This window comes from Saccoglossus kowalevskii, chromosome 17, assembly GCF_978046115.1.
Source record: "Saccoglossus kowalevskii chromosome 17, keSacKowa6.1, whole genome shotgun sequence".
Classification (NCBI taxonomy): Eukaryota; Metazoa; Hemichordata; class Enteropneusta; family Harrimaniidae; genus Saccoglossus; species Saccoglossus kowalevskii.
The window spans coordinates 34055441-34067968 of NC_140657.1; the positions used below are offsets into that span (position 1 = coordinate 34055441).

The following is a 12528-nucleotide window of genomic DNA, read 5'->3' on the forward strand; positions in this document are numbered from 1 at the left end:
TTCACAAGAATTAAAATGCATGTCCCCTTAACAATTGACATAAATTAAAATGCATGTCCCCTTAACAATTCACATAAATTAAAATGCATGTCCCCTTAACAATTCACAAGAATTAAAATGCATGTCCCCTTAACAATTCACATAAATTAAAATGCATGTCCCCTTAACAATTCACATAAATTAAACTGCATAAAATAAAATTCGGAGAAATAATCACAGCTATCGCCACTTTAAATTGGCAGTTATATTATTTAATTTCGAAACCTTGTCCATAGTAAAACAAGTTCATACTGAATGACAATTGTAATCGACTATTAATTTAGTTTATGGGAGGAACCATTGTTCTATTATGTCGATAAAAATCCTAATGTCTGAAAATAGCAAATTTGATGACACCAAATGTATCAGAAATGACTAAACTACCATTACAAAGACTAATTAAAGACGGACACAAGAAGAGCTATAGACTTATATACAGTGCAAGTAATGTACATAACACGAAATTCAACCACATGCAGCGAGTGGCGCTTTAAAAATTATTATTGTTTATTTTCAAGATAATCTTTTCCGTATTCCGTTTTTGTATCTGTAGTATTAGTATGCAACCCATTTCAAAAATTATTGTAGTTTAGCAGGATTTTGTTTTCCTCATTCACTTGTTTATTATCACAATGCAGAAGGTTTCAGTCTTCCGACGTTAATTCTGTTATGTTGACGAACACACTATTTTACTCGAGTGTAATTCAATGTTCACGGTGAATAGATGGATTTTTTCGCTATATGTGAGCAAAAACTAAAAAAACAAAACACCACCTGTCTTGAAAAGTCTCAAAACGTGTTTGAAACGCAAGATAATAAAAAACATGAGCGCGCCACAAAACGCAAATTCAGTCAATGTTTAACTAGAGAAGTACTCACAGTCACCACACAAAGACACACACCTATCGTTAAATGCGATTAAAAAGTCTTGTTTAACACCCACAACTGATTTTTAAAACAAATAAATTCGAATTGAAGTTGATCAATGAATGTGGCGTCAAGATAAGTTTAAAAAATACAATAACAGAGAACATATCGATAAAGCTTGAATAAAACACTTTAAAATTGTTTGCAAAGCAACGGGAATATATGTAAATCAACCAAAGGGAAGACAGGATGTAACAAATATATAGTTTATGAATTTATGACAAAAGAAACAAAACAAAAAATCTATCAAAATATAACAATCTCAATAGACAATACGAAGTAAGTATTACAATAAATAGAAATAAATGTATTTGTATTCTTATTTCTAACCTTGTGGTTGCGACCTCTAGGGCGGCCACACTCCACCCAGAGGAACGCACGTTGAACAGTGTACAACTGTTATTGAGGCATTTGAGACGAAAATACGCATATACATGCCAAATGAATGAATGAAATAAAGATATGTTCCATTAGCTCAGGTTTACTCACCTGATCTTACAATGATCGCTGATAATGTCATTGTTTGCTATATTAATAGATTAACCACATGTCATTCTGAATGCATTTATCAAAGTAGAAAAATTACTCACTGTTCTTGAGATACTTGGTCATAGACTTATTGTATACAAATATATCATTATATTCCCATGGTAACAAGAATTTTGTTAAATTATAATTTTTATAGTTCAAATCAATCAATATAGCATCTATCAAATCTAGATTTTTTTAATAATCCCGGATAAAAAGAAGTACCACGTCAGTCAAAATATTTCGTTTTTTTTCACTCTTTGACATCAGCCAACAATTAGATATAGCGCCATCAACGCCAGTTAATGAAATAGTATCTCTATTTAATGTTTTATTTTTAGATACATATTTCTTTGACAATATTAATCTCATTGGGTTAAGACGTAGATACAGTGTGGCAACTATGCCACGACTCATGGTGCGGCCAGTAGTGGACAACATGTTTTAGCACATACAATTAGTAATTTATCACAAAATTGCCAAATACGCCCAGCAATGTCTTTGAACATTACACACCTGACAGGCACCCAGTTCATATTTATTTATATTTTATTTATTTAGGGTAGCCTGAGTTACAACATTATTGTGTATAATCAGAGTCCTCGAGTACATTAGTTACATAATAGGGCTTACATGAACAATACTACAGTGACTAACTCGAACACGACAACATGACAGACACTCGGTTCGTATGACCGAATCAAAAATAAAAATAAACACCTTACAGATGTTCATTTTAACACAGTCTAGCAATTTAAGTTCCATAGAAAAAATCACAATCAAATCGTAGCTCACTAGACATGAAACGAGGCGAAACGCGGTCTACATTCACATCATCAATAATATATCTTTTGTTAAACATCTGTACAATTACGTGTAATTCATTGTATCTTTCCGTTTACTTTTCGCATGTACTGCGTTCCACATATAAGCACATTGCCTCTAAACTCATACATACAGTATTACTGCGTCGGGGGTAACTAATTAAATCATATACAATGATACATGTACAAGTAACATGCAAACTATGGTATTCGGTGACGTCATAACCAGAGATGTTGCACACGTCATCGCCGATGCGGATCCTGCAATGAGAACAAATTGCATTTCAATGACGACACGACTTAGTACTTCGGTTACGTATATCGGTGGACACAAAGAAATGACGCACTGTTGATCACAGCAGTTAGCTTATTTGGTCGTGTATTTGTTTCACAATGTACGTAATATGAGTGATCTACATCGACAGTGGGAATGGCGCCAATTTCACTCAGTTAGTAGCATAGAGGATCGACTTACAGATAAAGTTCATTCTACTCAAAATTCAAATTTCAAAATTCACAACACGTCACAAAGTATAAAACAGCTGCTTTGTAGAGAGCCGCATGTTATATGACAATAGTCATTCATTTGAGGATTGTGCCGAAATGACTCGTACAATTCAAGACAAGTGACAACAAGAAATCAAATCTAATGTGGTATACTTTTTCACAATTTTTTGTTTCATTTGTGCTGTTTCGAAATGTTATTGGATTAGAGTTGATGACACCGCACTCCTAAGATATAACAAGTTAGAACCCCGAACATGTGGCTTACAAGCAGTAATTTGTGCCTTTTAAACATTATTGCAGACAATTTGTCTGTCAAGCGTTATGTTTATGACATGACTAGGTCATTTCCACCATTCAGATATCAGTATTCCCACACTAGTATAATTAACATTTAGAATGAGTGAATTCCTAATTCGTGAAGAAAATGTATATAATCTATTCAGCACGTAGCTAAAGATACTTCAATTATATGTCAATTTCGCTATCGGAAACCGGGTTGATATGAACAACAGTGAAGCAGCTGGCAGAGAAACGAGCCTTGGTCATCATTGTCTGATATACACACTACTTTTACTGTAGTCATGATAGAATGTGGCTCACCAAGGCATATCAAGAGATTTGTAATTTTTCACAAAATATAAATTTTCAACCATTCAATGTTACTGTTCTTATTTGTGAAGATATATTTTGACAGTGGATTAGAGGTTGAGGTGATACATAAATGAGGGCTACCCTTCCTGGTTCTCACCTTCTGCAGGAACCATATCGACAGTTGGTAGAAATATTGGATGGAATCCGTCTATGACATCAACATTATGTGATAGCTTTGGTATTAGATCGCTCCAGAGTGCGCATTCCTTAACCCTGCCAAATTCACTAATATTGGCATTGTTTTCGACAAGTTCAATGTTGAGATTCATTATTTTAGGCTCCTTCTTCGTGTACTTTGGCCACACTGGACTTGAAGGGTTGTTGGGGTCACTAGAAAATGAGAAAAACAAAACAAAACTAAGAGTGACAATGAAAGATATCCACGAGAATTTTTGCCAAGGTCAACACAGTTATGGTACTCACACTTGTTTCTCTAAAGACACACAATGTAATCAACATGGGATTGGTGTTCTTAAAGGAAATCTAAATACTAAGCGGGAGATTTGATGCAGTAGGAAATACTGTCATACGTGAAGTTATTTTCAGTGCCCAAAAAGACAACGTCAGAACAAGTAAGGCTGTTTTTTGTACAGAAAGAATCAATTTCTTTACCGAACTTACAATTAACTTTAGCATTCCAATGCCCAATGACGAGTACACATTTAGAAACTGTATCATCAATACAACCACCTACTTTGTGTAGGTATTCAACGTATTCATGGTAATTGTCCACTGTCAGTAGGCATATCATTGTAACGTTTAATTAATTTCGTTGACCCAAGTGTTTTCCTCCACAGTACTGCCACACCTTCGTATGGGCGCCCGACACGTATTCCCGATTCCTCATCTATGGCAGATTTCCCAATAGCATAGAAATAATCAATAGTTGTAGGTAAAAATTAAAGTTCAGATTTGGTGAGCCAGTGCTCCTGTAGCAGACATATATCACAATTAGGACATAAATCTTTGACATTTTTCAACAGATGATTTGACACCGCGACAGATATATATATATGACGTGATGGTTAACTTTTGCAATTTACACTGCCTATCAATTAATCAAGCTAAAACACAGTATTGCAACAATGTATCCATATCTCAAGACTAAGAGGCACCACAATTTCACACATCCTGCATTCCATTATTATTTCAGGGACAGCTAGCAGGTCGAATGCAAACACACCCGGCAAAACAGTACTTTAGGCTAGTTGTTTATACTTCCCTTAATTAGTATACCAAGTTTACCCCTACAAAAGGTTTTCCCATAGTTGAGCTGTTTTCACCAGCTCTTGGACTGGCGTTCCAAGCACGCCAGTATGAACCAATGATAATATTATGTTCTATAACTCTGACTAATCAGCATAAAATGCGTCGTTTCCTTTTCCCGTGCTTACCGGTACGTTGTATCCGTCGGCGACTGATCTGGACGAATCTTTTATAACAGACCTGCTAAAAACAGCAAAAATATTGGTGTTTTTGAAACATTTGGGATTGAACGCTTTGTCCTAATCTCAAGTTAATTAATGCATTATACAACAGAATAAACGAATGACCACCATATGCCATGGATTGAAACGTTTTCGACTCCCGAATAACTAACAGGGTCAATTTTTTACAAGCATACTGTTGCCCTATATTCATTAACCGTACATACAGGAGTATTTTAAATAAATAAAGGACCCACTATGCCCATTATTTTGTGAAAAGAGGCTTCGGACGGGGATGCTTCCTTAAACAATGACTGTATCTTGAGTCGCTCATTATAGCACATATCCCATGATATGGAAATAATATACAGTGCGTTGTCATTAAGTCCCCAAATAACACTATAGAAAAATACACAAAGATACGAAATGTTTCTCCAACGTTTTGGCGGGAAAAATATCTCGTTGTAGTGACAAACTATGTAATCTGTGGCGGCATAATCAATACTAATTCTACCGTCACATTGAATATGATCGATCGTGTCGTTTCCAAGGTGACTACGTCATGAATGTAACAATGTTTCGATGGATGTTTATATCCTAACGTTGCAGTGGAGGATTCAATCTTCGTCAGAGAAAATGCGTTTGACCTTATAAATCTGAATATACAATGTCGTCGAATTTCACAGGAATAGGAAGAAGTAGTAGAACTAGAAAATGTTGCCATCTAATGCCTGATTTGCAGATACGTATCATATCATTTACATATATGAATTACAATGAAGACATTTCCTTAAATGCACAAGGGATCCCGTTGACCGACGGTAAAAGGTTTCCACGTTTATGATCGGCATACATTTATGCAAACGACACAAAATACTCACAACGAATCTAATATTAATTATTGATAAATCTGATATTGTAAGGACATTATATATATGTTACTTGATATCTCTGTCTTTTTTCTATATAATGAATTGACATTATATTATAAAAACCCGGGGGACATTGATGATTGTTCAGCCTAGTATGCCACTGACTTGAATCAATTGAGCACGAAAACATTGTCTGCTAGTTTTAATATATTTAAAGTTGTACTCAAACGTGACCGCGCTGTCGATCCTAGCAAACACATGTATTATGACTTTTCATTTTGAATTGTACAAATAATAGTATTTTTTATCAAACCTTTCAAATGTTGTTCATTAATTCTTTTCAGAAGCAGTCTGAGTTATTGATAATTAAGTTAGCTGAACAAGTACATATATGCTATTATTTGTATATATATATATATATATATATATATATATATATATATATATATATATATATATATATATATATATATATTCATTTTGTTCCTGTATCAAGTAATATATTATGTTAATATATTATGTGAAAGCACCCATAACGTGCACGCAAGGAATATACCATTAGTTATGCAGGGTGGGCATGCTTAAATGCAAAGCAAACACATAATAAAGTTATTAAGTTGATATTCGTACAAATATTCTCACTATATCATTCTCGATTTATTTAATTACTTTAGTTCAGTCCACGAGTTGTTAAATTGATTGTATAATACATAGAATTATAGTTAAAGTTTTAGTGATATTTTCATGATGCAATTTCTTGTTATTTCCAAATAGTTATATTATTATATCTCAATATAAATGTACATTACGAATAAATATCACATTTAATACATAGTCCAAATTCATTAGTTATAAATATATTATATCTGTCAATCAGTTTAGATCAGACGAGATCCAGTACTACGTATAACTATAAATTAAGCCTCAGAATATGAATACTCTAAATAATTATCTTTCAAAATTTGAATTCTGTAGACAATTATCACTTAGTAAACGACACCATCTACTACCGTTCATTTTACATTGACATATTATTGTCATGATTTATATTTCTGCTTCCTGGTGGTTGCCATGACATTTACTGATAACGTCTGAATGATGAGGCCAGATGACAGGACTGGCTGAGATCTGTCGACACGTTCTCATGAGCTTGCAATTTTCAAGCTTATGCGGCATCTTGGAGGGTATATGGCCAGAGTCCAGAACTAATGATGTATATTAATGTCAAATGTGGAACTGATGTTGACACTATGATAGTGGTTTTCCTAATGTAGTAACGATTAATCAATTGTGTTATGAGGTGTAATTGGTTTGTTTGGAGGCAACGCCTTGCAGCTTTGATACTAACTTGTAATTGGCTAATAAGTTGAGAAGTTGATAAAGTGATTTGAAGCTGTCTCGGGGAGAGAGCATGAGGCAGTCAGAGAATCGAAGGTGACACAAATTGAGCTTCTGTGTGTTTTTTGTGAGTCCAACGTGGAAAACATTCAAATCCTGGTTACCTAAGGGAAAGGCTTCAAAGCATCAAAAATACCTATCACACGTGTTGGAGAACCCTGGGCACTGTGTTTAACACAAAACAGACATCTTGTGAAAACTGTATGATAACAAGACAAAGAACACACATAATGGAAGGAATTCGTGAGGTTCTGACAGAACATCTTGGACAAATGACATCAGCTATTGCGGGTGATCAGCTAATGACACAACAGGCAGTAGAAGAAATACAGGAAGTTGTTGATGGTCTGCAAAATCGTCCAACACCCGTCAACATGGGGATCGTCCCAACTCCGTTTAAAGGTAAACAATCAGAGAATGCAACAAATTGGTTACAGAAATTCAATGGATATGCAGATTTTAACCAACTACCGGATGATAGAAAGAGTGCAGGTTTTAGGATGCTGATGGCGGGTCCAGCCGAGATTTGGGTAAACAAATTGGCGGCACAAGTGAGGGATGATTATGAAGCTTTGACTGCAGCCTTTATCGCGTATTTCGAGAAGACTAATTTAGACTGGGTGCTTGAACAAGAACTGTCTGAGCGAAAACAGGGAGTCGATGAATCTGTAGAAGATTACACAGCAAGTATCAAGTCCTGTTGTGCCCGACTTCATAAGATACCCGAAGAACAATTGCGTTATTTTTGTGCCGGACTACGAAATGACATTAAGGGTCAAGTGATAGCACATCTGCCGCAAACCATCGACGAAGCACGGCAAATGGCTTGACTGAGTGAAATAGTTTGTCACATGCAAGCAGAAGACAAGAAGAAGACAAGCGCCGAATTATCAGCGATCAAACTCAGAGTAGAGAGATTGGCACAGAAAACTGAACAATATTGCTAGAAATTGTGACGGCCAAAAACAAGGGGACCCAAAGAGTCTATTTTAGGAAGGGCGGAAAATGGACCAACTATCCATGGGGGAACATGGTAGAGAGCCCTCTTTTGTGTTCAATATCAGCCGATATATATAGTAGTAGTTTGATTAAGGTAAAAATAAATGACAGATATGTTTGGGCATTGGTAGACACAGGAGCAGAAATTTCGGTTATTTCAAAAAGTTTCATGCAAAATTTTCCAAGCTTGAGAAATCGTAAAATATATCCCCTCTTTCGAAGTTCAGCACGTACTGTGAGCGGCCAGACAGTTCCGCTCAGAGGTCGGATCTATGTCAAGACAGAAATTGCTGAACCAAAAGTAACAATTCCTTTTCACATTGTTGACTATACGAAAAGTAATGTAATAATAGGGACAGATTTTCTTGCAGAACATAAAGCAGTTATTGATTTCTCAGCACGAACGTTTCACTTGGGACCAAAATCCCAAATATGGACACAGAGGAGTATCACGATTCCCGCAAAAACGCAACAAATTATAACCTGTAAAACACGGTCGCACTATGCCAATGGCGTGATTGCGGAGAATAGATGCGCGAATAATTTATCTAAGTACGGGTTATTGACTGCAAAGGGAATTTTCGAAATACAGAAGAATAAGGTGCCAATTAGAAAAATGAATCCATTGGAAACAGAAATTCAAATTCCCTAAGGTATTATGGTTGGAATGATACAATGCTTGACCCCAGATACTGGCATAATTGACGTTGGCTTAGAGAGAGAACCTTTAAATTTGAATGAGTTTAGGCATGATAATTACCCTAGTGAAAATGTAAACCCTTTTAATGTTGACATGACGGGAGCTGATTTAAACTCTTGACAAAAACAAACATTAAAGAATTTCTTAAATATGAATGCAGATGTGTTTGCAGAGATTGCCGGTCATATGGACCACACAAAGGTAATGCAACATAAAATTAGATTGATTGGCGACCCTGACCCAATTAGTTGTCAACCATACAGAGTTACTCCTCAAAAAAGGTCGGAAATTGAGAAACAGATTGATGATATGTTATGTGAAGATATAATTTCCCCTTCTGTGTCAGAATAGAGTTTTTCAGTTGTCTAGGTTACAGAACCTGGGGTGCTTACAGATTCTGTGTCGATTATAGGAAATTAAGGTAGAGATCCAGTTTACCTGACAGGTATTTTAATTAGTTAATTAGGAAACCAAGATGACCTCCCTTGTCAACAAAACTATATATTTTCGGAAAGCTTATTGTATGAATTTTAAAGTTTTGTTAGTATTTTATTTTTTAAGGACACTGTAGTTTCAAATATGCTCACAAATGTGATTTTTGGTCAAAAGTGATTTTAAAAAAAATAGCCTTTAAACCATGCTTCTGTTTCCTGTCAAAATTGGTTTATGGGTACATCTGTTTACAATGAAGAAAGCGCCGTCTTGAAAACTGTCTACCAGTTGTCAATTTTGTAGGGCAGCAGCTCAAATTTCACTACTTCAAGTTTATGCATAAATTAACACCCAGGCGAGTTGTCTGTACATTGCTGTAACACTATTCAACTGAAAACAATGCCTTGACGGTGTTTTGAAGATAAACACATTGTCAATCATTTGTGAACATTTCAAAGCAAAAGGTCAAAGCGTCTAGGAGCTATTTTTTTAAAGTTCTGGAATGTGCACTAAAAAGAAGCTGAGATAATTGCTAATTTGCATAACTATTCACTCAGTAAGAAGTTTGCTAATGCTCATAATTAAAATGACTGTTACAGTTTCAAATTTAAATATATTATCGTTTTGTAAAAAGTTAAATACAGTGCATAATATGGGGACCCCGTCATTTCTTTTTTCACAATGTTTTTTTTTATTATTTATGTACAGCCTTGCTAAATCTTGCCAAGCATTCAAAAGAGATAATTTTGCACCTGTTATCTATATTTTAAAATCGTTTTTTGAGTATGTTCCACTATTCACAATTCTACAAAATTTCAACAGTCTATAGCCAAGACCTTTTGGATAATAAAAAACAAAAAACAAAAATTTCATTCCCAAGTGCCCACAAACCTGCATCTCTACCTTAAACGCTATTACGAAATTAGAACCATATCCATTACCCCTAATTGTAGATTGTTTTGACTCCTTAGGGATAGCCAAACCCAAATACTTTTCGATGCTTGATTTAAAAAGTAGATATTTCCAATTAGACTTGCACCCAGACAGTCGTGAACTTACAGTGTTTACAACCCATGCTGGGAATTATCAATTTAACCGATGTCCAATGGGAGTCGCTGGAAGTGGGCATTCATTCCAACGACTCATGAATATTGTGCTTAAGGGATTAAATTGGAAGAGCTGTTTGGTTTATCTGAATGATATAATCGTGTTTTTGATACTTTTGAGAAACATTTAGAGGACCTAAATCAAATATTTCGAAGGTTGAGAGCGGCTAACTTAAAACTGAAGTTGGCAAAGTGTAAATTCGCCTGTAAGGAAGTAAAGTATTTGTGTCATTTAATAAGTAAGGACAGCATTAGGGCAGACCCCGATAAATGTGCAGCCATAAGAAATTTCCCCATTCCACATGACGTAAGAAGTTTAAGAGGATTCTTAGGTATTTGTAATTATTATAAAAAGTTAGTGTTCCAATATGCGAAAATAGCGAGGCCTTTGAACGCAATGACTAGTAAAAATGTAACGTTTGAATGGACAGAAGAATGTCAACGAGCATTCGAACAGCTGAAGGAGGCGTTAACAAATCCACTTGTATTAGCCTACACCGATTTCGAGAAACCGTTTATATTAAGTTGTGACGCTTCTTATTTTATTGCAATTGCAAGACGCATGTGAGAGAGTTATTGCATATGGTGGGCGGGCGTTAACCCCAGAAGAACGCAATCATCCTATAACTCGATTAGAAGCATTGACTGTAGCGGTTGGAAATAAATATTTTGACCTGTATTTGAGACAGGCAAGGTTCAAGGTAATAACGGACCATTCAAGTTTAAAGTATATATTTGGGTTAGTAAGGCCCAAAGGCCGAATCCGAAACAGTATGATTTTGAAGTCGTACATATGCCCAGTAAGATTCACCAAAACGCGGATGCATTGTCTAGACGTACCTATGAAGGGCCCCAAATGCCTACAGAATTAGAGGAGGATGATGATTTAATCAGAATAATATCATTAATAACTGATAGAGACCAACCAGAAATTAACGATGATGGACCGGTAGACATACATTGTGAAGGGAATATGGTCGGTGGAATGCCTGAAGACACAGGCTGGTGCAATGTTAGTGAAATGCAACAAACCGACCAAGAATTCAGCCAAATAATAGCTTATTTAACAAATGGAATCCTACCACCTGAACTGCGCAAAGCGCGAATATTGGCATATACTACGGATGAACTTTTTATGGAAAATTGTATCACCTTTGGTTCCCCAAGGATAGATTTAGTAAGGAACAGAATTGCGTGAAACAGTTGGTCATTCCACATAAATTAAGAAATCGCATCTTAGAACAATTTCACAATGAAGTGACAGCGAGTCATTTTGGGTTTGCAAAAATCTATGCTTCAATCAGCGTTATTATTGGCCGAAAATGGCTTCTGAAATCCACAGTTGGATGTGTAGATTGTGCCACTAGGAAATCTCCTAAACTACGCTCCAAGGCTCCCCTCGTTCCATTAAAAAAGGCCCCCTGGCATAGGGTCGGAGTTGATTTTATTGGACCCATACATGAAACTCGGGCGTGTTTATCGATTACTTCACTAAGTGAGCCGAGGCGTTTCCTACAGAAAATATGTCCGTGCGCACAACAGCTAGAATTCTATTTGATGAAATTATATGTAGATACGGTGCTCCACGATGTCTCTTATCAGACAGGGGTCAAAATTTCTTATCAGAAGTAATCAGGGCGACCTGTCAAATGTTTGGAATCAGAAAAGCCAACACGACACCATATAACTCACAATGCAACGCGAATACGGAACGTTTTAATCAAACATAAATTCAAATATTAAGTATGTTTTGCGACTCTAGACAGGAAGATTGGGACGTATTTATACCGGCTGCATTATTTGCTTATAGAGTAGCCAGACAGGAAACGCTGTTTTATTTGACGTCCAGGAGACGGGCCACGTTGCCCATAGATACAGTATTATTAGAACCCTACCAAGGGAATAAAATACCCTGAGATTAATCAGAACTACTAAAAGAGAAATTAAAGGTCGCCCATGAAACTGCTTTAAAATGCATTGAAGCTAATCAAGGAAGAATGAAATATTATTTTGATCGGCGTGCGAAAGAGAGTACTTTCCAAGTTGGGGACATTGTTTATTTGCATACATCTAAAACAACTTCAGGGTTAAGGTAGAGATGCAGATTCATGGGCACCT

At 35.8% G+C, this 12528-nt stretch overlaps 1 protein-coding gene across 2 annotated transcripts in view; it reads right to left on the minus strand.

The window, feature by feature from the left end:
* Positions 1–2025: 2025 nt before the first annotated feature.
* Positions 2026–12528, minus strand: part of LOC100372193 (acetylcholinesterase-like) — a 58901-nt gene continuing 48398 nt past the window's right edge. The window contains exons 2-4 of one of the 2 annotated variants that reach the window (XM_085492422.1): positions 4871–4922; positions 3574–3806; positions 2026–2579 (exon numbers count right to left, since the gene is read on the minus strand). In XM_085492422.1, coding sequence (XP_085348548.1) covers positions 3804–3806; positions 4871–4922 — 55 coding nt within the window. In that variant the 3' untranslated portion in view covers positions 2026–2579; positions 3574–3803. Of the gene's footprint in view, positions 2580–3573; positions 3807–4817; positions 4923–12528 lie in introns of those variants that run through there. The other variant, XM_085492421.1, reaches the window with a different exon arrangement.